This window comes from Orbicella franksi, chromosome 1 (genome assembly GCF_964199315.1).
Source record: "Orbicella franksi chromosome 1, jaOrbFran1.1, whole genome shotgun sequence".
NCBI lineage: Eukaryota > Metazoa > Cnidaria > Anthozoa > Scleractinia > Merulinidae > Orbicella > Orbicella franksi.
In genome coordinates, this window is record NC_138145.1 from 13,060,771 (window position 1) to 13,084,660 (window position 23,890).

Consider the following 23,890-nt stretch of genomic DNA (forward strand, 5'->3'; position numbering starts at 1 on the left):
TTCAGTGCTTTAGTTATTGTTCCTCAACTGCATATTGGACAAAAACTAGTTCGAGATGTCGGGATTTCGAGATAGCCGATAGTATGTGACCGAACAAGTATATTCAAGGGAAAATGATTTGAATTCGATACAGCTTAAAGTACAAGGTAGTGACGTTCCACTGTATTCCATGGTATTCAATATGATTCCTTGTATTTTGAATAAAGCTGATGATATGAATAAAGATGATGAAGATGAAAGTCGTGACGCCGTCAAAAGAGGCACGTGATGCTCCAGACCTTGCGATGTAAATAGTGCTAGTATTTGTCTGAATACATCCTGAAATCTCTCTATAAAATACATGGCTGAACTGTGGGTAAGGTCATCTCCATGAACTGAAAGTTCACTTCCAAAAACATCAGGGAGCAAAAATGAAACTTCTATTGTGCAGTGGACTACAATAATAGACGGCCATACACTCTCAGGAATGGCGTCACAGGAAGATAAGACGAACATTCTGGGAAATCCATCGACTGGTGATGTGCGCTATGGTTCACTAGGTCCTATTCATCAAGGCAATTTCACAGTTTACAAGCGCAGATGGTATATTCTTCTAATTTTTTGCATCTGTAGTGCGACCAACGCGTTGAAATGGAACACTTGGGCTCCAATACAAGGTACATGTCAAGTTGTGTTTGGCTGGAGTAACACGACCATCACCATGTTGGTTACCTGGAGCCCAATTGTTTCTGTCGTCGTTTTCTTGCCGATGTCATGGTTGATGGATGTTAAAGGTGAGAAAACTACAAATTGACAACATTATAGATCAAACTGCTTCCCTTCTATATTGACAATGTAGTAAGGTTTTCAAGGTTGGAGCGATAGGATGAAGTGTTTAATAGGCCTCAGGCGGTCGGGTACGATCCACGCTTCATGTAACGGCATAAACTGTATACAAAAATATATCCTAGTTGTGGGACGCTTTCGAGTGGTATACCGTGGAACATCCCACGAGTCACTTGTATTTTTTCTCAGTATACATACCAGCCTTCAGGCGAGCGTGTATATCAAGAAAATACAAGTGACAAGTGGGATATTCCATGGTATACCACGAGACGGCGTTGTATAACTATTTTATACCATGCCATAGAAAATACAGTGGCCAGCACAATCAATGCGACATACGCGCGGCGCATGATGGGAAGGTTGGATGTAATACCGTCGAATACACAAGGGCTTTCCTGTATTCTGATTGGCTGTATTTTCTTTGGCATGGTACAAACACCCATATAGTGCACAATACAACAACACTATACATGCCCCTGTACATGGCATTTACTCTGTGTGTTTATAACATCAAATCTCACACGAATTTGGTCTAGACCAATCACGCAAACAAATCGCAACTGGGGAATATCCTAAATCCATATTGATCCTCAACCTCAGATAATGCATTGCTAGCTTTCTGATTGGTTTATGCAATGAATCTCCGATATCAGCCATGATGCCTGTGTTTGATCATTTATAAAAAAAAAATGAGCGTTGCAAGTGTCGCTTACACGTAGCGTACAATTTTCCCCGGTAGGTGAAAGTTTCATCAGAAAAAAAAATGGCTGAAAATAGCAGATCTGTCAATCTTTCTCTCCTGCAGAAACCATAATGAGCAATATACACAATCCTGGAAGCTAGAAAAGCCACAGAATGCCACAATTAACTTAACTGCGTATAGTTTGATACCTCAAACATTTTATTCAAAAGACTTGTAATTGCAGAGCAAAGCGAATAAATGTAGAGGCAAAAATAATTGCATGGAGAGCTAGTTTGATTCGTCTTAAGACTATGATTGTGAATATTGGACAATAGAAAATAGAACTCATTCTGGTTTGAAACAAATTTAAATCAGAACGTTAGACTATATTTTCGTGTCAAATGGTTGTAGAGACTGTTGCTTACATTACACGTTGCATGGCCCCATTCACATTCATTATGTTGGCCCAAAAAACCTCCCTATATAACTGGAATGTCATATTTGCTCGTTAAAATTTTAAGAAGACCGCAAAGATGAGATTTCTCTGATCAGTGACCAATCTTATGATCAACTAATGCTGTACTTTTTTCTCATAGGGTTGAGAGCATCAGTCCTCCTTCTGGCAATTGTTGATTTCATAGCAGCAGGACTGCAGGCAATTCCACTGTCTAATCTGCAAATACAAACGTGGTTGGTTCACCTCGGGGCTATCTTCAATAGTATAGGTGCCCCCGTCGCCATGGCATTAGGCCCCCTTATCTCCGCAGTATGGTTCCCACCTCACCAGCGAGCAACTTCGACTGCAATTGCCTCACTGGCTCCCTATGTCGGAACAGGACTGGCATTCATCATTGGTCCACTGTTAGTCCCAGATGTGGGTAATCGTAGTAGTAGCATTGGTAAAAGCATTGACTACATCAAACTTCGTAACAATATGAGCCACAAACAGTTAATGTATCTCAAAGAGCAAGTCATGCATCTGATGTACATCGAGTTTGCAGCAGCGGCATTGATTTTACTAGCTATTATTGTGTATTTTCCAACTAAACCTAAATTCCCACCAAGTGTCACTGCAACAGTCCACCGCCTGAATTTTAAACATGGCTTCAAGCGTCTTTTGCACAACAAGCAGTTCTGGTTGGTGCTGTTTATTAATGGAATTGCCCTGGGTGTCTGGTTTGGCTTGATGTCCATCCTAGATTTGAACTTGTCTCAGTTTGGTATTAGAGAAAAAACTGCTGGCTGGCTTGGATTTGGTGCCTCAATGGCTGGAATAGCAGCAGGAATTTCTCTGTCCATGTGAGTTTCATGTTGTTCCGTATATTTAAATGATTAATTAAGGTGGCTGAAAACACTTCCCAGCATTTTTCTCAGCACTTCTACTTTGATATCTTCTTGTTAGCAATAGTAAAAGTAAACATTTAAGAAACACGAAAAAACTTTTTGAAGACACGTTTCGGCATAACTGAAATTACAAGTGGTTAAAATAGAAATAAAAGTCACAGGCAAAGATAACACCATTACAGATCGAGGGAGAGTTGAGTGCCTGGGACTGTCTGGTACAGATACCGTTACACTGAGCGAGTGTGCGGTAAGCAGCTTGTTGCACTGTAAAACGACCTTTCATTTTACCGTTAAGTATGTGCCTATAACTGAAAAACGAATTCGGTGTTCTCTTTTTTCGACAAGTTGTGATCAGCAGAAGTTTTAGACGTTCCGAATCAATGGTTGGTGATTTGTTTGATGCCAGTAAGTATAATGGCATCAACTGAAAAAAAAAATGGCAGCAGTGATTCATCAAAGGAGAAGCAGTTGCGAGCCACCTTAAATGTATCAGTAACTTATTAATGTTGCCAGGGTGGTAATGCAAACCGTTTACACCCTTTGAACCACCTTTTGCAATGCGTTGCAGTTGGATGGATGACCGACTGGACTGTGCATTTAACGCTTTGAATACGGTAATAATAATAATAATAATAATAATAATAATAATAATAATAATTTCCACTCGGTACTGTTTCTGTCTACATTTGATGATTACTTACTGGCTGTCGTTTTCCCACAGCCTAGCAGATCATGTATCCAGACGCATGAAGACGATACAGCTTGTCCTCCTTTTGGGTGCCACCGTATCTCTTGCGTTATTCTCTTTCATGTGCGCGGGAATCATCCCATACCGCAAAGTTGTTCTGTTCTTGACCTTCATCCTTGGAGGATTCTTCACTAGTGGAAGCATTCCACTGTTTTTTGAGATGGCAGTGGAGACTGCTTACCCTGTGGCGGAAGGAATCACATCTTGTGTCTTAACAATTTCTTGCAAATTTCCACTCTTGTTTTTTTACATATTTCCGTTACTTCCCAAGTTTGGTTTGAAGTGGATTAACTGGTGTACGTTTGCAACCTACGCTGTTTGCACTCTGTTGCTCGCGTTATGGGAAGAGAGATATTATCGCTCAGAAGTAGATGATCAAGGAGAAACGGATCAAGTTAGATCAAACAGTATTTCGTAGTGAAGATATATTCATCTCGGGCGACATCCTCGGCGAATAACATAGCCCTTGCTTACAAAAATTGCTGCTCACACTCCTAACATAATGGGCGGTCACCTTCATTCAAGAGAGAACGTGTGGGGTACATGTAGGTCCGGCCACGTTGGTGGGTCGCCATTCAGGCTATTCAAAAATTGCAGCTGTGTATACGCGAGCTCCATAAGTTTAGTTTATTTTTATTTTTTTAATAATTTCGAGTTTTTAAAGTCGCGTAACGGTGAACATCGATCTTTTGGTATTCTAGGAAATTGAATTATCCTGTAATATTTCTAAATCTATTTTGGAAACTATGGAGAAACGAGGAAATGTCGCCATTTTATAGACGAATCCAAGCCTCTACACAAAAACGACTTATCGTTTACGATAGCTCAGCCAATCAGACAGCAGAATGTGTATTAGAATACCAGTAGAATTCTGCGCAAGAAATAAGCTGCTATGCAGATTACTCGACGTGGGCTGGGGCGGGAACCGGAGAGAGTAGGGGAGCGGATACATTACGGGAGGCGGAAGAAATGTGTGGAAATTTGTAACATTGTTAACATTTTGCAGTCGGAAAAACCACTAATTCTAAGAGATTGGAAGCCCTCAGGGAGGGTCGGGGACTAGGAGCAAAAGTTTAAGGAAGGGAGAAGTTTAATTAGGTTTTGAAATTTATAATTTTATTTCTCGTGAAATTCTCGGACTATAAATGTGTATATGGTAAATTACAATTCACTTTGAGCTTCATGAAATTATACAACTGTATTGTATTAAAAATAACATTATTTAGAGAGGAAGCCAAATCATCAGCCTTAGCTTGTTTTCATGCGGTTCCTCTATCCTAGTCGAATCGGAATTTGGAGATGTTGCTTTTTGTGGAGGAGGAAAAACCGGAGAACCCGGATAAAAACCCCTGAGGCAAGGCGAGAACCAATAACAAACTCAACTCACATATGACACAGTAATTGAACCTGCGCCATGTTAGTGGGAGGCAAGCGCTCTCACCACTGCGCCCTCCCTGCTCCGCGGGGAACATTGTAGAGTGGTTTTCTAATTGGTTGTTTTAAAACCAGGATAATTACTCTGGCCAATCACAAAGGACTCAGTCATTTCCAAGCAAATGCATGTAGCTGGCTCGAAGTTTGCGAGCGGGTCACGATTGCTTGTGGTTTTACTGGTGATTGGATGACTATGTGGTAGGAATGCCAACTCTAAGCAAAGGCGAGTTACTTTCGACACTCAAGTGAATTCCTCTCTATCGACAATGGTTCAATGTTTAACCAATTCAGTAAATACGGGGTTTAAATTTCGCTTAAGTACAGTGACTACCTCACTGTCTCATTTTCAAACAATAACGTTCAACTGTTCTTTACTCATTTAGATTGAAGGTTTAGTAGGAAAAGTTGAGACACGGTGGTTAGGGCGGGTTCGGTCCGGGTTCGAGCCCTGGCCGGGGACATTGCATTGTGTTCTTGAGCAAGACACTTTACTCTCACAGTGCCTCTCTCCACCCAGGTGTATAAATGATACCGGCAAATGTAATGCCGGAGGGTAACCCTGCGATGGACAAGCATCCCATCCGGCTGGGGGACGTGAGAAATACTCCTAGTCGCTTCATGCTACTGAAACCGGAGATAAGCGCCGGTCTGATGGGCCACGTGGCTCTATGCAGACTTAGCCCTGTTTTAGTAGGAAAATGTAATGAAAAATATCTATTTAACATATACGTATTAGAGTATATATAACATGTTATTACACTGACATGGAGTAACGTGAACAATAGATTCTGTTATCCACAAAAGTACCACGAATAGAAGTTGTGGAGAATTGAGCGCAGTCACAGTTCCACTGCAGTTAATGGTGTTTTTATGAACACATAAGCTCCTGACATAATGCCCATTGACGGTGAGCGATCTAATGTTTTATACACTTTAATTCATATAAACTGATAAATGAGAGCAGCACTTTGATAAATTGTTGTGCAGCCTCAGTGGGTAATAACATAGCCGAAAAAATACTCGGTTGTGTTCTTAGTTTGAAAGACGAATCATTGTTCCACGTCAGGAGTGTCCGCGTCATGTGCCTCGGTTTTTTCTTTTGTTTTGTTTTGTTTTTGTTTTTTGAGTTTATTTATTCTTTCTATCAGTTCCATTATTTACAATCTAGTAATTATCTATTTAACATTCATCTACTTACCATAAACTATACAGTGAACAATCTATAATCTACTTTTAGATATGCCTCGTTGCTGGCTTGATAAAGAGAAACAATGCAAATAACCACGGTGATGCTAAACTTGGATCCAAGAGGGCTCCATTTCCAGTGTTCTGCGCACTCAGATCCCTTCAAATACCCCTACCCCCTCCGAGGAGTTTTTGAGTTCCCCCCTACCCACAGGTTTAAGTGTCTTTTATCGCTTTTATTTCCAAGAGTGACTAGAGTGACAAGGTTTGAACTTGAAAGTAACTCACAAATTTTGTTTTGGCAAAATAATAAAAAGCAAAAAGTACTGGTTTAAAGTAAGGCAAAAATATTTAAATAGCTTCCTTTAAATGGTCACACTATGGGTTCATCCACTAACTAAAATGTGACGTGACAAATCACGCTTTCTTACAACACTGTCAGTCACGAGAGGGTAAGATTGTATAACGAAGGAAAGAAGTAAACATAGTTGAAGAGCGCCCGGCCGACGACTGACCGGGTTAATACTCGTAGACAAACTTTGCATTTCAGAGTATTTAGAAGAACAACTACAATTCTGTTACGGATTCAGCCAGGATAAAAAGTTAATGGATCCACCGGAGGAAAACCGGAATATACTTCAATCGCCTAGCGATCATAATGTGCGATATGGCTCAATAGGCTCCTTACATCGAGAGAATTTCAAAGTCTACAAGCGAAGATGGTATATTCTTCTAGTGTTTTTCATGTGTTCCACTTTAAATGGCTTAAAGTGGAACACTTGGAGCCCAATACAAGGTACATCTCGAGTTGTGTTTGGCTGGAGTGACACGACTATTACGTTGTTAGTTACCTGGGGCCCGATTGTTTTTGTGGTCGTCTTTTTACCGATGTCGTGGTTGATGGATGTCAAAGGTATGAGAGGCATTTTAAAACATCGCAATTAATTTTAGACACTTCAATCTCACAAAGATTTCTTTAGAATTTCCGCGAACAAATTAGTGTTTATACTTGTAGTTTCAGTTTGGCTGCCGATTGCGTGACAACTCATGTGATAATCATGCTTCAACACTCTTGTCTCAAACATTATTACCATAATAATGAGCAGTTTTTAATGTTAGCATTTTAACTTAGCAATAACAATGTTAGTGCATGTTTAAAATCCACAGCTGCGTCACGGTTTGTGCATCTTGAAACGTTTAGCCTAAATTTTTCAAGTTCGTCGATTGTGATCCGTGTAAATCTTCTCTATCCTTAACCATCCTTGTCCCTAAATGTTTTTTTTTAATTTTTTCTGGTGTTTTTCTCTCTTATTTAACTACTATTTTGCTTCAGTTTAAAGGTAATTTTATATGCGGCCAAAATAACTCAAAATACCGTGACTGAGCTCCTTCAAAATTGTCTGTTGACTATTGTTTTTATCTACCTGAACCCATGGTATCAAGGATTCTAGTATTACGTAACTTTACTATCAGTGAGCTGCTTAAAGCAACGACGACTGCAACGCCGAGGACGACGCCGAATCAAAAATGACTTTATATTTTACCAGCGAAATTCGCAGTTGTCTAGATCTGTTCAATACGCCAACGGCTCCTAAAACGTGCTCAGACTAAATATGCAGACAGCGTTCTATGCCATGGATCTATACCAAATTGAAATAATAATAATAATAATAATAATAATAATAATAATAATAATAATAAAAAATAGCCGTCATCGGCATTCGCGTTTCTCAGACTACGCAGAACTTGGTCGTTTCACGTTCTTGTTTTGATGAGGACGGCAAAGAGATGTACAAAGATTTATAACGCACGTGCACAACTATTGTTTTGCTCATTAACTAAGCTCCCTGGTATTTCTAGTGGGAGGCGCCATACTCTCAATATTCGTTTCCGGTCAAAAATTGTTTATATCCGCTTATTGACTGCAAAAGTGATGAGTGGAATACAATGTTGGTAGAAATTGGGTGTTGAGAGTTGCTTGAACGGTTACGCCTTTGCGCCTATCTATATGACATTTTAATAAAAATACCTTAAATTATCGTAACAGTAAGAAAATTATAAACCAAAAGGTCGTTGTTCAGCTTGCTAAAACTGTGCCTCAGTTTTAAAACTCATTCTGTGATATATTTAACAATTATTCTCCGAGCGCGCGTTGGATATGAGATGGTAGATAGCCAACGAGGCGAGCAGCGTCAAGTTGGCTATAAGCATCTCATATCCAACAAGCGCGAGTGGAATAATTGTTAAAACGTCCCCAAATATAGAAAATAGAGTAAAATAAAAATAAAAACGCCCCCGAAAATCACACGTACGCTTATCATATTTGTATAGCATGGTATAATGGCGCATAACCCATGATGACTAAGCCAATGAAAACTCTTGAATCGCATTATCCAATAATCCAGTTTTTAATAATATCGGTTCTACAATGCAGCACAGAGCCATATAACAGGAATTTGTTCTATCATAAGTGCACTGTCCAGTTACAAGAAGTGATCATTGCATGGTCATATGATATTTGATTAGTCTATTTATTTACCAGTTGGGTGTATACCACCGTGAGACATTGATCTCAGTGTGTCTGTAACTTACAGTGTTTAAGTACCACACCATGCATTTTGCGGTGTGGTAAACATCAGCAATTATATTTCAGGGTTTCTTTTTTTCGTCCACTTCAAATCAGTTTGGTTATTTGCTTCCTCACAGGCTTGAGAGCATCTGTCCTCCTTCTGGCAGTTGTTAATTTCATAGCAGCAGGACTACAGGCAATTCCACTGTCTAATCTGCAAATACAAACATGGTTGGCTCACCTCGGGGCTATCTTTAATAGTATAGGTGGTCCCGTTGCCATGGCGTTAGGTCCCCTTATATCCGCAGTATGGTTCCCTCCCCATCAGCGCACAACATCGACAGCAATTGCCTCACTGGCTCCCTATGTCGGAACAGGACTGGCATTCATCATTGGTCCACTGTTAGTCCCAGATGTGGGTAATCATAGTAGTACCATTGGTAAAAGCATTGACTACATCAAACTTCGTAACAATATGAGCCACAAACAGTTAGTGTATCTCAAAGAGCAAGTCATGCATCTGATGTACATCGAGTTGGCAGCAGCGGCATTGATTTTGCTGATAATTATAGTGTACTTTCCGAAAAAACCTAAATTGCCACCTAGTGTGACAGCAACAGTCGATCGCCTGGATTTCAAATATGGTTTCAAAAGACTCATGTTCAATAAACAGTTCTGGTTGTTACTGTTTATCAATGGCGTAACCTTGGGTGTCTACAGTGGTTGGGTGTCCATTTTAGACTTGAACCTGTCTCAGTTTGGTATGGGAGAAAAAACTGCTGGCTGGCTTGGATTTGGTGCCTCGATGACTGGAATAGCAGCAGGAATTTTTCTGTCCATGTGAGTTTTTTTTTTCTTACTTTGGTCAGATGGTTAAAATGTTGATTATAACTTATAATAAATTCCTTATAGAATCGCATAGCTCAGTGAATTCTCGCAACTTGATTAGTTACCTAGGCGAGGTGTTCAGGGTGGAAAGCGACTCTTAAAAGCGAGGCTTTGTGTGATATTGCACTGGAGCGACAACAAATCAATTTGAACATGTTGGTTTGCCAACCACGAGGTTCAAATAAGGTTTTCTGATTCTAGCTGGATTTCTATTCGCCGGCTACTGACAGTCTTGACAGTTGATTCAACAGGAATGGCTTTTCTCGAGCGCGCGTTGAATGCTGCAGCATTCACACAGACGTGTTTTCTTTCATTTAAAAAGAAGGCTACGCGATTCAAGGAAAATTCGTAACCTGACTTGTGAATTCCACGTTAAAGTTCACTTGAAGAGGTTTTCCGCTTGAAATTCAACGTAGTCTCTCGTCAGGTAATGAATTTTCCTATGATATATTTATTTCTGTACAGCCTGCCAGGCAGTACCGGTAGCCATATATAGGTACAAATGTTCAATACACAAATACTTTTCGCGTATTTTAACTGCTATTTAGTTAATTTCATTTATGTGCGAATCAAAAACAAAATGTGAACGTTTTGAATTGATAGAATTCGGTTGGGTGATGAAGCTTTTTTAATTACAAAAGATTTAGTGGTTTATTTTATCTCACGTCTGATTGATTTTACTCTTGACAAAATAATTCAAGGGTTTTTTCATTCGGAAATTTCCTTTGAAAGGTTCCGGAAATTTCCGAAATGCAAACCGGAATTTTTGATCGAATGGAAAGTGCTCTGAGTGTTCACACTTACCTGATTTTCACTATAAGCTGCATGTCATTATGATAATAATGATATGTGGAACCGCTGACTGTGTCTCTACTGTTCTCTCACAGACTTGCAGACCATGTCTCCAGACACATGAAAGCGATCCAGTTTGTCCTTCTTGTGGGTGCCGCTGTTTCGTATGCGTTATTCACTTTCATGTGTGCGGGAATCATCCCATACTGCAAAGCTGTTCTCTTCTTAACCTTCATCCTTGGAGGATTCTTCACCAATGGCAGCATTCCACTGTTTTTTGAGATGGCAGTGGAGACTGCTTACCCCGTGGCAGAAGGAATCACATCTGGCTTCTTAACAATTTCTTGTAATGTTCTCCTGCTGGTGTTTTACATATTTCCGTTACTTCCCAAGTTTGGTTTGAAGTGGATTAACTGGTGTACGTTTGCAACCTACGCTGCTTGCATTCCATTGCTCGCGTTATGGCAAGAGAGATATTATCGCTCAGAAGTAGATGATCAAGGAAAAGCGGGAGTAATTAACTCCATTAACAGTGCTTCACAGTAAGCATGTGTTTATTTGCATGGGTCAAGATGTTAATTAATGCAGCTGCTTTTTTGCCTGGGGTAACTGGGAAGTCTCTTCTCTGAAGCGTATATCTGTTACTACGAGAATTCAAGATTAAAGCCAAGACTCTCATTTTGAATGCGTTTAAACAACAAGAGCGAAGAAAAGTAGCCGTTATTCTTCATTTTTTGGCAACAAAAAACAAAGAACAGATTTTGTTTATACCTATGGGTTTATTAAGGAAGAATTGTGTAATATATATTTTTTTTATTAGCCGTTTTACGCAATTACAGAGAAAAGCTTTAAATTCCATGAACAACAAAAAAAATCCATTTACAAAACTCGACTAAGGGCTTTATACGCCACTCCCCCCCCCCCCCCCCTATTTGAGATCGATTAGAACCCAGTAACCTAGGGTAAGCCTAACCTACTCAAGTATAACAACTAAGGCAAGCGTCTCAAATTAAATAACATTTCTTTGATATCGATTCTGGCGATGAACTTTGTATGTACTTAATTCAAGGTATTAGGGTCGCCTCTTGAAAAGCTCCATGTTGGAACCGGCCTAAGGTTTAGTTCTGAGCCTTAATTCTCTATGGCGAGATTTCCTGGCGGTTTCTTTTTGGTGCACATGGGAGGCGCCGTGGCCCAAATTGTGGTCAGCGTTGTGGACACAGAATCGACAGGTCCATGCCTTAGCCTTAAGATTGATTGGGGTCATTGTGTTCTGTTCTTGGGAAAGACGCCTCGTAAAGATCCAAAAATTCGTACTTAGCAGCCAGACAAAATGTTGAGAGGAGGTTTACCTGTGATTAGAATAACGTCCAGCGAAACTAGCTACACACTTAGGTGCTTCATGCTGCAGAACCCGATGACCGATGTACCAATTATGTTTAGCTCCTTCAATCCATTGAATGAAGCTTTAACCTTTATTAACTTTTTCTGGCGGACGCTCGGGTCTTTTTGTCGTGAAACGAACGAAGATAGTTTGACTGAGAAGGCTGTTAGTAGTAAAATTTTGTACAGTTTAGATAAACGTACAGTATAACTTTGTGTATATAAGGGTTGCCTTCCGGGTAAGGGGTTGGCAATAAAGTTGTTTTCCCTGTCAATGTTCCTGTAGTGAAGACACTGCACAGCTGGTAATTAAGATTCATTTATTCTGCTTACACTAAAAAAGAAGCATACAGTTCTTCGCGCTCATATATATATATATATATATATCAAAGAAAACGGCGACACTGCACTAACAGTCCTAATATGAAACGTGAACGCTATTAATCAAACGTGGACGAAAACAAAGAAACACATTAATCTATGACTCGAAAAGATTCGTGACAGCGTAGTTAATAGAGGGAAATGGCTATGAAACCCAGTAAAGGTCTTTGTTTTTGTGGGCTATTTTGGAACCTGGCAAAATACAAAAGGTGGTTACGAGTGCTCATACAACTAACTGTGAGCATAAAACAAAAGATGTACAGGGTTAGGGACCTTCCAACGTAAATCTTAGCCTGTTTGTTTGCTTCTTTGATGTTTACCGGGCTTCTTAACCATTCCCTGTATTAATAATGGTTGCACTAGTGTGTACTATGAGTTTCGCTCAGATTCATTTCAGTGATCTTTACTTGTCTACATCATAATGAATTTAATGGTATCTCTTAATCGCGAGATTTCTTCCCAATGAATTCATGATAAATACAGTTCAACGGAAGTGAGACGAACTGTCCAGAAGGTAGGAAAACTGTGTAGAAATTCTTTTATGATGTCCTCCTTCCCAGAATACTTTACCGCAAGAGGAACAACAGAAGAACACATCAGCACTGTCCGCCACTTCTTCGGGTAACGGTCCTAACTTTAGAGGCACGCCGCCAGGTAAGGTGAGGTTCATAAGGTTAACCGGACAATGCTCAGGTTCGTAGCCAGGTAAAGGGGCCTGAAAACGACCATGAAAGATGCCCATAGCCATTCTCATATGGTCCTGGTGTACGTGTACGAAGTCAGTCCCATTGCACACCTACAACAAATTGCACAAACGTATTTTGAAACTACATTTCCTAGATAATAGCCTTGAACTGTACAGTATTTAACGACGCAATGACTCGACGAGGCGGTTTTCAGTTCTGGGCTCTGCGAATAATCACCATAAATCCTAAAAAAATTACATACCCTTCCTAAAAATAACTCCGCATGATGTATATCCGAAAGATTTAAAACTGAAAAACTCTGCTTAAGTTGCAAGCTGCTCAAAGATCCTTTTCGTGACATTTAAGAAATCGGCAATAAGTGAAAACGTTTACCTGACAGCGACTGAAGATATCTTGTTTCTTCACTTGCACGTTGAAATATTTCTTCAAAGCCAACACTTGTTGTCTTATCTTCATACATGGAACACAGACGCACATTCCTTCGGGCACCAGGGAACGCAACTGAAAAACAAACAAACGTGGAATCAGTGACTTCTTCTTCAACAGATAATTCACCGTTAATGGAGAACAGCTCCTCGAAGCTCTCTTGCCTTCCTTACTCCCTTGCCTTCTCACGATATTTTAAGTCATGTTTCAAACTAATGGAACATCAAAATTCTGGTTTCTAAGGAAGAAAATGAAGAAAAACAAAGCAAAACTAATTAACCGAAAATTACAAGATCGTCAGGTGGCGACTGATGAAGATAAAAGGTGGATAACGAAAGTCAAACTTGAAAATTATAGCCAATTTTTTCAAGTTACGGCCATCTGTGACCTCACCGATGATATAAAACTCCAGTTCAGTTAAACCTAACATACTGTACCTGTTCATAGGGTAAACCAGTCGTCAGTATGATTCTGTTCTCGTTTATAGCGATCTGATGACAGAGACAACACTGAATATTCAAAAATGTTCCAAAAATAATGTTCAAATGTTGTTCATGGTGGTTATACGCTTACCAACATCTGGCTAATTCACTGGCGTGACACTTAAACTGAAAAAAACTAATATATTGACTACGTAATAGGCTTAAGGCGGGAGGCAGACCAGTTGGCTATTGACAAGCATGACCGAGGAGTTGAGCTAGGGTCTACCGAGGAACAACTCCAGCTAAAAAGTGGGCAGAGAGGGACTTGAGCCCGTAACCTCCAGATTTCAAGTCCGACGCCCTAACCACTCGGCCACGCCGCCTCCTATATTAGAGAGGACTGACGGGTATGCCGGAATCAACATTCTGACAAGACTTTAAAATTTCACAAAAAATATATTAGTACTTTGATACAAAAAAACAACTTCATTTACTTCCTAGAGATCATTTTCTGTGTTCTCCTGTAAGCATGCCTAATCGTGTATTGATATGTCGAGGAGAAGTAACATGCTGATCACTAGGGTAAATGATTTACCTCAGCTGCTCTGGCATGGTCACCGTTGTTATCCAAAATAGCCACGTCCACTCCGCAGCATCTCAAATGCTGACCCAGGCCCTGCAGCATTGTATCGACCACGACCCTCAGTGATTGAGGAGGAATGGGTTCTCTTTTCCTCGCTGGAGGAAGCAGATCCTGTGGAGGGAAGAAAGGTTAAATGGAAAAACACACGTCACGAAAAACAGTGCTGTAGCTTTCACGAAAGACAGAAAACCCCTACAATGTGGTCATGCACTCTCGTCCAAAACGCATCATTTCGGAAACTCTTTCCAAAGTGGACATTTTTTGAAAACGATTTTTACCTTCGTAACGATGAACAAATAAAGAATGAAAAGGATGACCTGGCAGCTGGACCATAGACCATTTCCGAGTTACCTTCTGCCTCTGTGTCAAAAAGAGTGCTCTTGCAAAACATTTTATATGAAAATGAGTTTGATTTACATGAAAACCTTTCATGTAAATCAAACTCAGGTTCATGATGAACCTGTAGCGGGGACACATTCACATATAAATGGTTTCGCACGAGGACTTGTTTTCAACACAGGGGCAAAATGCAACTCGGAAATGGCCTATTCTAGAATCAAGTCCTCGACAGCTTGAGAAAAATTGCCAATAACTGTATGTAGCTGCTTACAACGGTTGGGTGAAACGACTTTTTTTTCCAATACGTTTTTTAAGAACCATTCGCTTTGATTCCTATGATATCGTCTACATATGAGGCAAGCGTTTTCTCATCCGCTGCACTTACATTGGAACGTGTACCTGGCTTCGGATTCTTCTGTCTACTGCGTCTGAAACAACACAGAAACTGGCGTCAGTTTAGTGCTACTAAATAAATGTAATAATGTCTCTGATGAACTACTGTACAGAACGGCTTGTTGAATGTCATTGGGACTAGCGAGCACTCCGCTTTGGCACTGATCACCTTGAGGTTACATCCAACACCAGCGTAAGAGCACTGAGCCCCTTAATTACAACTGCCATTTGTGGGTTAAGGAGGGGAGGGGGTTGGTGGTTATAAGCTCTAGAGATGTACACCGGACCCAATGAAAATTCTGTCAGGAAACTTCGTCATATCCGAATCTGAACAATCTAAACTCAAAACAAGGGCACGTGGAACCAGATTGCCGCACGCGAGACAAAGCTAGTTGTTAAGGTTCGTGGGGAGTACTGTTCGTAATCCGATTTCATCGTTCAAGACGTAACCGTGGTAACATCATACCGCGGTTTCTCCTTCTTTGGTTGTAACCAAGCGACGATGAGTGCGGGCTCCATGTTGATTCGTAGCCTCGACTCGACGACCCACTGTTTGAGCACATCATACACTTCAAGCAAGCAGTAAGCATCCAAAGCTGAATAGAGAGAAAACAAAAAAGTACAACTTCAGTGTTTTGGTTTAAAAGAATTGCTGCATCTTACGAGTACGCCGCGAAGCATATTATTTATTGCAGTGTATAAGGCCACAAAAAGAATCTACACGGGACCTTTAGATCTAGTAGCCCTGTTATTTTATTCTTGAAAAAGACATTGGCTGTCTAGAATCACATACAGCAGAGGTAAACGAATGTTCATGGTTGCTGTAATACTTGATTGTGAGCTAACCTAAATATCTTTACGAAAGGTGCCACAAATCGACGTAATTTTCAACAGATTAGCAAGTTTTTTTTTAGCGAAATACGATCTCAGAGATTTTTAAACCTTGGTTTAAACGTATTTGTATGAGTGAAGTAGGCACTGCTTTAGTATGTGATTATTGACATCATGATAATTCGAATAATATATTTGTAGTTAGTTTAACCAAAGACATTTGTCTAACAAATGAACAATTCCCACCTACTCTCATTTCTCCTTGCCGTTAAAAGCAAGACCGAAGGCTCTAAGATCCAAGCTGAGCAGGTTTCGAACTTAGCACGTACAGTTTAAGCTTTTTGCTTTGGTTTTGTCTTATTACACTTTGATTGGTTTAAAAATCTCGCGCCACTTTCTCTACATTGATTTAGTTCTAGTTTTGATTGGTTCACAGGATTGTCTGTGGTCCCAGTGTTATTGGTAAGACTGATTACTAACACTGAACCGAAAACCACTCTAATATCTACTGAGCACGAAATACACTTACCGGCATATACCAGTTGCTCCTCACTTAATGGACGACGTTCCCAGTCTGATATCTGATATGTTTTATCCAACGGCAGTCCGAGACACAGGAACACAAGCTCGCTCAAGCCTCGCTCCTCTTCAATACAAGCGCGCGCTCTAGCAGATACGCTGCGCATGCGGGCACCAACTTTCTGTCGAACACTTGGTATGTTGAGGATCTGTTGTGATTAACATGTGTCATAAGAAACTTAGGAGTAAAACAAATCTTCGTTTCACTGTCAAAATTAATGAGTTGTTGCTTTTGGTTTTGTATTTTCATTTTTTTAAAACCCTCGTACTACGTATACCCTTATCTTCACCTCCAATTGTGGAAATTCCTTCAAAAGATTTCTCTCACCAGATTATTAACAATGGCGATTCATGATTGAACGTGGCAGCCTGATGACGTAAGCCCCAATAATAGACGCTCTGTTTGCAGTCCAATCATAACAATCATAACCTGGCTTTTACGCGTTTTCGTGCGCTTGCTGCCGGTTACGCGTTTCTCCTTTGATCTCTCATTGGTTGACTGGGTTATGTGTGTTTGTTGTGATTGGCCAGATGCACTCATAACTTATTTTGATTTCACGACAGAAAACCGCATTTAGCTGACTCATTCAGTTTCGTTGTTTGACGACTGAACTGAACAACAAACAACTTCATTTTCCTCTCTAGTGGTCGATGCTAAAGCAAACCATGGCACTCAAAAGAAAATAAGTCATAATTCCAAAATGTTCTTTCGCGAACCCACGGCTTAAATTTTCAGGACGAAATGACAAAATCTGTCGTTTTCTAAAAAGGAGAATGAATGTTGTGAAGGAGAGACGCTATCTTACCTGCTTACTAAGTGGACAGATGTCAACAAACCGAGCCAAGTGTTTTACAGCGTGTTCGTATACAGGGCAGGAGCAAACCAGGTTACGAAAGTCGGAGTCAACACCATAACCTGTCACAAATCGAAATTTTTAAAACTGAGCAAATAACATTGCTGCTAATATTGACAGATATTTTTTTCGCCAGTTCGTATTTAAAATTAAGAATAGACCCCTCTTCGGTTACTGACGCCATCTTGGTTGTGGGGTCAACACGGCAAAAATTACGGTAAATGTATGAATTCCATCTTTCAAAAAGAGACAAAAATAAATTGTATACCTAGTTTAAGAACTTGGGGATTAGCAAAGAAATTCTCAGCAAAATGTTTCATCTCAGAGTCTTTCACGTTGTCTGTCAGTGATATCATATCCAAAATAAACACTTCATTCCAAGTGGAGAGTTGAATGATCGCCAGTCTAGAAAAAAAAAATGCATTAACATGTGAAAAAATCTTGTTCCCGTTCTTCATGTCAACAAGGGAAAAAAAATGTCTTCTTTTGAAGGATAAAAAACTGGTAAGACATGTTTCTTTTTGTTTGAGTAAAGACGTTAACTGATAATGCGCATTTCAGATGACCTGACCCTGAAGTAAGTTAAAACGGTATAAACTTGATGCGCTTTTCCCGCGACATTTCATTACTCAGCACCGGGTTTGAGGTAAGACTAGTTTAGAACCCTGGCTAAAAAATTCACTCTCAAACTTAAACAAAAGAAATTATGAATCACGACCGTAACGGTATTTGACCACATTTCCAAACACCTCAACGTTCGTCAAAAATATTTCGGTGCGCGTCTTGTTTTGAACTCTCTTTTATTTTATTTTATTTTTTTTTATAAACTGGTCAAACACAGTCTTTCGTGTTTGATATATTACGTCAAGTTCAATTAGCGTTTAGATTCAGTTTACTCCATCTGAGCTGTAAATCTTAATCGAGCGTAAGTAGAATAAACATCAAACTTTAATAACAGGAGTAATCGTATTATGCTCACAGACCTTTCATCTGTTCCAGCGCGACACATCGTTGGCCTCCACTCAGTATCAAATCCTACCACATTTCCTGGCTGAAGAAGAATGAGAAACAGGGCTCACAAGCGAAAGATGCATATAAAGTATTTTCACGGAGTCAAGCAGATGTTGAAATTTTAGGAATCGAACTGTAGTAGACTAATTATTTTGCCGGCGTGTTTCCTTCAATGTAGATATTTGCAAGATGTGTCAGCTACTCTATAGCTTTCTTAATTTGATTTGCACGCTAAATAAACCGCCGTGTAAAATTCATTAAAGAACGCAACACGTAACTTACCACACACAGGGCTCTGGTACATTCTCTTAAGGACTGGGCGTTGTCTACCAAGAATATTTTATCAAGAGGCAGCGGGAGCCGATGGAATTTTGTAAATGTTGAACTTAGTGCAAAAGATTCATTGTTAAACACCCTGGGTTCAGATTTCCCATCCATTTCGGCCTCCCAGTCTTCGGAATCTTCATTGGTAGCTTGCCTTAAAACAAACATAACGGAAGCAATTGGGTTAATAACCTTTGTAAAAGTGCTCGAGAAATTTCCGATTCTGAATTTGTTCAATGTGAAAATTAATGTAGTCGGATCGTGCCCGAATTTTCTCCGTGACGTGCCTCGTCAATTCTGATCTATGCGATATCGGAATTCTGGTGTAAGACTAAAAGCAATGTTTATTGTCTTGATAGTCACACTCTGGACATCTGATGAGCTCAGTAGCATGGATTACAACATGCAACTTGACTACAGAAAGTCCAACGACAACTTTCAAAAGTACGACGGCTATAGAAGGGGGGGGGGAAAAAAGAGTTCGCGAGAAATATCGTGAAAATTATATGTGAATGTCTCTTCAAAACTGGGTTCAACAACATTGACCACCAGTTTATGGCTCCTCTTTGTGTTCAGTATTCATTCAAGTTCTAGCTTTATTATATATCTCACATCTGAGATTCGTCCTAAAATATTCCATAGTTATGACACAGCTCTCCAAGCATTGATTGGCTATCTTTTGCATATTTAAATCCACACCAAAACAACAGCCAATGAAAGTGAGAACAGGGGCGAGTCTATAACGCTGCATCATACGGTTTCTGTGCGTGAAGGAAGATTTCTTGTTTTAATGCCACTAAAGAACTGATTATTATCTTACCAGGAGTCAATCAGCTGTTTGACCACAGGGGGAACTGATTCCAGAGGTAGACAATAAAACATGGTCCACCTAGCAGCTTCCTCAATATCATCAAACTCGACCAAGCTCTCTATCAGTTTATAATGTAGCCACTTGTTATTCCCAAGAGAAGTCTGTTGGCAACATACGAGTAGAAGAATAACATTACAAAATTAATGTATCATTTGTTTTGTTGTCAGTCAGCAACTGAAGATTCTCTCAGTTATAAGAAAATAAAGTTTATGATACCTCAATAAGATTGTCCCATTTCTGATTAAGGGGTTGCTTCTACAAAAAAAATGAAAATTGCAGTTAAGCAAGGTCAACATTCCAATAAAGAAAATTACATCTGATTCTACATCATGTTTACTCAGTGGGAGGTGCAGTGGCCTCATGGTTAGTGCGCTCATCTCCGGTTCAAGTGGTCTGGGTTCAAGCCCTGGCTGGGGACATTGTGTTGTGTTCTTGGGCAAGACACTTTACTCTCACAGTGCCTCTCTCCACTCAGGTGTATAAATGGGTACCAGTGAACTTAATGCTGGGGATAACCCTGAAATGGACTAGCATCCATCCAATAGGGAGTAGAAATATCACTAGTTGCTTCATATTACAGAAACCGGGATAAGCCCCGGCCTGATGGGCCACTTGGCTCGTATGCAGACTTTACCTATCGTGTGTACTCTACAACATCTATGAGTAAAAGATTTAATTTCAAACAATTTAAAACTAAATATTTTACTCTTATCACACCTCTGAATATTTCTTTTGCAAGAGATATCTCAATCCATTCAAGTTCTTTTCTTTGTATATGTTGGGAAAACTCTCTGGAATCAAAGAGAAAAATAATCTATTGTTTGATGCTTATACTGTGTGTATTAACAACAACAACAACAACATGAGAAGGTAGCCCAAGGAACAATTGGGACTGGTGGCAAATATTTTGACAACCTGAGCAAAAGTAGTCTTTGCTCTGATGTACCTGAGTTCAAACCATTTACTATTTTAAAATCACAAAAAAAGCTAATGAACCTGCTTTCAAATGAAACATCTTCACCAGTCTCTCTCCTAACTTGACAAGTGTCTTGTTCTTTAGTCTGTGATCCTTTGGTACTGGTGACACAGTTTTCCTGAAATAGATTCGATTGACGGTGTAAATGAAAGTGTGATCAAAGAAACTACTGAGGAAACAATGAGACCAGTATGTTGGATACACCAACTGTGTCATTTGACTGGGAGTAGGCCTAAGTTACTTCCTCCCTCAAAAACCAGTAAGTAAGTAGAGGGCAAAAAGAATGAGAAAATGGCTTTTGAAACCTGGGAATAGGACCCAAAACAAAAACATCAGTTTTGCTCTGGGTTTACAAAAAGCACGCTCAGTTTTAAGTGGAGCTGTTTTGACCTTGAACATTTTCTTATTTAAACTTACTCAACTACCAGCTCTAGTTCATCATCTGTCATGGCACATAAATCATCAATCATCTTCATAAACAATTGTAAAGATGAAGGACAGCCAGCCACATAGCTAAAACAAATCAGATAAAAAATTTAAAAGTCACAACACAAAGAGCTGTTTAACATTTCTTCAATATCCCAAGGACATTTGAATCAGAATGGACAAGAACACACTTTTCTAACATAATTATTAGAACCTGACATGGGAACTCATGTATTTAAACTCCATTTAATTGTACAGTCTAAACAATTCAGAACCTTGATCAATAATTATCTTTAATAACATCCCTGGGCTAATTGGTCAATATTAATAAATAATTATTTACATAATTATTTATTATTTAATCATTTAAATCATTGGCGACTCAAAATAAATAAATCCACTCTGGAGGAACATGATTCTGTGACATCAATGTGAAGAAATGGATTAAGGAAGTCTTAAAGCTGGATTACATTACATGTATAAATTCAGAGAGTCTTAGCCACTTAACAATGTACTAGTTGTGTGCTCATCAGACTCTCATCATACCTCTCTGCTAGTTGTAACTTGTCCGTAATGATCAAAGGCAGTAAAATCTAGAGAAATCAACATGAAAAATATAGCATGGAAGCAACAGCAAGGGTAAGCCTCGTCTCAGTACACTTGGGATTATGTCAAGACCAAGGTTTGACACTGGAATTTAAAGTAGCTGAGCAACGTGCAGATAAAATGACTAAATATGTATAACTGGACTTAAAGTGCAAGGGCGTAGGTCAATTCAAGTCGAGACATTTTATCAATATTGCATTGTCCATTATTATCAGAATGAGTGGTGCAATACTTATAACTAAGGGATACTGTATGTAAGCTCCAAAGAGGAGTGAGTGCATACTTCTTGAGAACAGTTTAATAATGCCAGGATCCAAACAGATAAATGCATACTCAGTCAACTAGTAACAGAATGAATCTATCAGACTGTAAGCATGATTGGTGAACAAGGAGCAGAAATTGTTACCTCAGTTACTTCAAAGTGTTTTTGCAGTTTTAACTTGTATGCAATAGTAGCAGCCTGTCACCAGAGAAAAAAATATTTAGCAAACTGATAAGTGATTACCTTAAGCACAATACACTCTTAACCTCTAAAACATTATGAAAAGATTATTTTTCGCTGGGAGAAAAAATGTTTTCCTTACCTCTTTATATTTTCTCTTGGAATGCATCAAAAATCTCACATGTTTAGTCAAGAATCCATTCTCTCCTGAATCAAGTTGAAATGTCCTTTTTATTGGTTCAAAAAGCAAAAATGTGGAAGATACAACAACTTCCAAAGCCAGGTCCTTGTGGTTGTCAGAAGGCCAATATCCCAACCTCTGTACTTCCTGAATACTCCTACCTTCAGTTTTTGACTTCAACCAAGCCTCAAACTCAACAAGAGTCAAATAAGCTAGTGACTTTTTGCCAGCTTGAATATCAAAATCAGCAAATTTGACGACAAAGAGAACAAAGTCGAAACAATTCTTGTTGGCTTCAAAGGCTCTTGGGAGAATTAACTTGAGTTCTGTGATCATATCTGAAAAATAAAGTGACTCAAGTTCATCTAGCCAGTCCCTCTGTGACACACGATGAAGAGACCTTGCATAATTTGTTTCATGATCCTGTGAAGTACTTCCCATGCAAGCTTCTGAATCAGAGGAATACGTTGATGATGTTTCTTCACAAAGTAGATCTTTATTACCGTTTACACCAAGAAAAAAGTTCTTCTCTTGCAAATTTACCTCACTGCTGTGAGGAGCAATATTGTTTGTTTGCAATCTAGTGCTGTCATCTTGTGCATGGTTCACAATATCATTATCCCAGTCTTCTTCTGAAATCATGTCTGTCAGACTGAAAGCAGGATTTCCTTGTGGGTTTGCCAAATGCGAAACAATTTCGGATTCTTGTAAAGTGGGACTCTGTTTCAAATCATGCTCAGATTCCTCTGTTATAAGCTCTCTCCTCTCCACATGAGTTCCTGTATCAAACATAACAACAAGATAGTGAGGAAACTGTTACAAAGCGGTGATGAAGAAATTCTGAAATTGCACTGTCTTTGAGTTCATAAATAGAGGTAATTACACGGCAGCAAGAAGATATGAATTTTATGTTTGAGAGGGAAGAACAACATCTCACTCGTGAGATATTGTTCTTGCCACGAGAACATAAAATTCATATCTTCGAGCTAACATGTAATGTTCTTTTTATTATATAGACATACTGACGACAGCGTTTTGGACAATTTTCTGAGAGTTGCAACCACTTTCCGAAGATTTGCGAAGATTCTTCAAAACTTGTCCAAAGGTCACACGATCATTGCCAAACATTTTCCGAAAATTTCCGAAGATTAACGAAAATTTCCGAAGATTGCCGAAGATTTTCGAGGAAACCCGAAAATGTTTTAATCATACACCAACGAATTTAAGTACAATTTAAGAGACAAACTTGATATCAGTGAAATCATCGATATCTTCACTAGTGAGGATATGGAAAATACGCCACCCGAGTCTCGGATGTGGTTCGTATGAATTTTGCGAGTGGTGTATTTTTCAGTAAAACACTCGGGTCTATATAATAAATAACCTTAAGTTGCTCACCTTTTGTTTTGGTCAATTCCTCGAGATCGACTGAATGTCCTTCGCGATATCTGAAGAGCAACGACTGGAATGCCTCTTTGAGCAAGCAGACGACAATCTGAACAGTGACAATCATGATAAGATCGATTCTTTTCAGGAAAATATCAGATCAGTCAAAGATATGTGTCATATTATAGCAACAGCAATGGTCGCGCAAAATGGATGAGCTCTTTTTCGTCAGGCGTTCCTCA

At 39.4% G+C, this 23,890-nt stretch overlaps 3 protein-coding genes across 3 annotated transcripts; 2 read left to right on the forward strand and 1 right to left on the reverse strand.

Annotated features, from left to right (window-relative positions):
- LOC145483236 (solute carrier family 49 member 4 homolog) lies at window positions 1–5,153 on the forward strand. The gene is made up of 3 exons (XM_081461773.1): window positions 1–773; window positions 2,104–2,806; window positions 3,573–5,153. The coding sequence occupies exons 1-3, from the start codon at window positions 467–469 to the stop codon at window positions 4,015–4,017; spliced, it is 1,455 nt and encodes a 484-aa protein (XP_081317899.1). The 5' UTR covers window positions 1–466; the 3' UTR covers window positions 4,018–5,153.
- A 750-nt stretch (window positions 5,154–5,903) lies between these two features.
- LOC145491346 (solute carrier family 49 member 4 homolog) lies at window positions 5,904–11,381 on the forward strand. The gene is made up of 3 exons (XM_081470522.1): window positions 5,904–7,131; window positions 8,925–9,627; window positions 10,563–11,381. The coding sequence occupies exons 1-3, from the start codon at window positions 6,825–6,827 to the stop codon at window positions 11,011–11,013; spliced, it is 1,461 nt and encodes a 486-aa protein (XP_081326648.1). The 5' UTR covers window positions 5,904–6,824; the 3' UTR covers window positions 11,014–11,381.
- Window positions 11,382–11,405: 24 nt separating this feature from the next.
- On the reverse strand, window positions 11,406–23,780 carry LOC145491132 (exonuclease mut-7 homolog). The gene is made up of 20 exons (XM_081470287.1): window positions 23,661–23,780; window positions 22,224–23,041; window positions 22,046–22,099; window positions 21,580–21,626; window positions 21,025–21,120; window positions 20,628–20,725; window positions 20,349–20,422; window positions 19,848–19,886; window positions 19,581–19,732; window positions 18,719–18,914; window positions 18,409–18,476; window positions 17,694–17,830; window positions 17,378–17,487; window positions 16,522–16,720; window positions 15,628–15,757; window positions 15,154–15,196; window positions 14,382–14,540; window positions 13,802–13,855; window positions 13,311–13,439; window positions 11,406–13,027 (listed from the first exon to the last, which is right to left on the reverse strand). Exons 1-20 carry the CDS (start codon window positions 23,773–23,775, stop codon window positions 12,716–12,718), a joined length of 3,030 nt encoding a protein of 1,009 aa, XP_081326413.1. The 5' UTR covers window positions 23,776–23,780; the 3' UTR covers window positions 11,406–12,715.
- Between the last annotated feature and the right edge of the window lie 110 nt (window positions 23,781–23,890).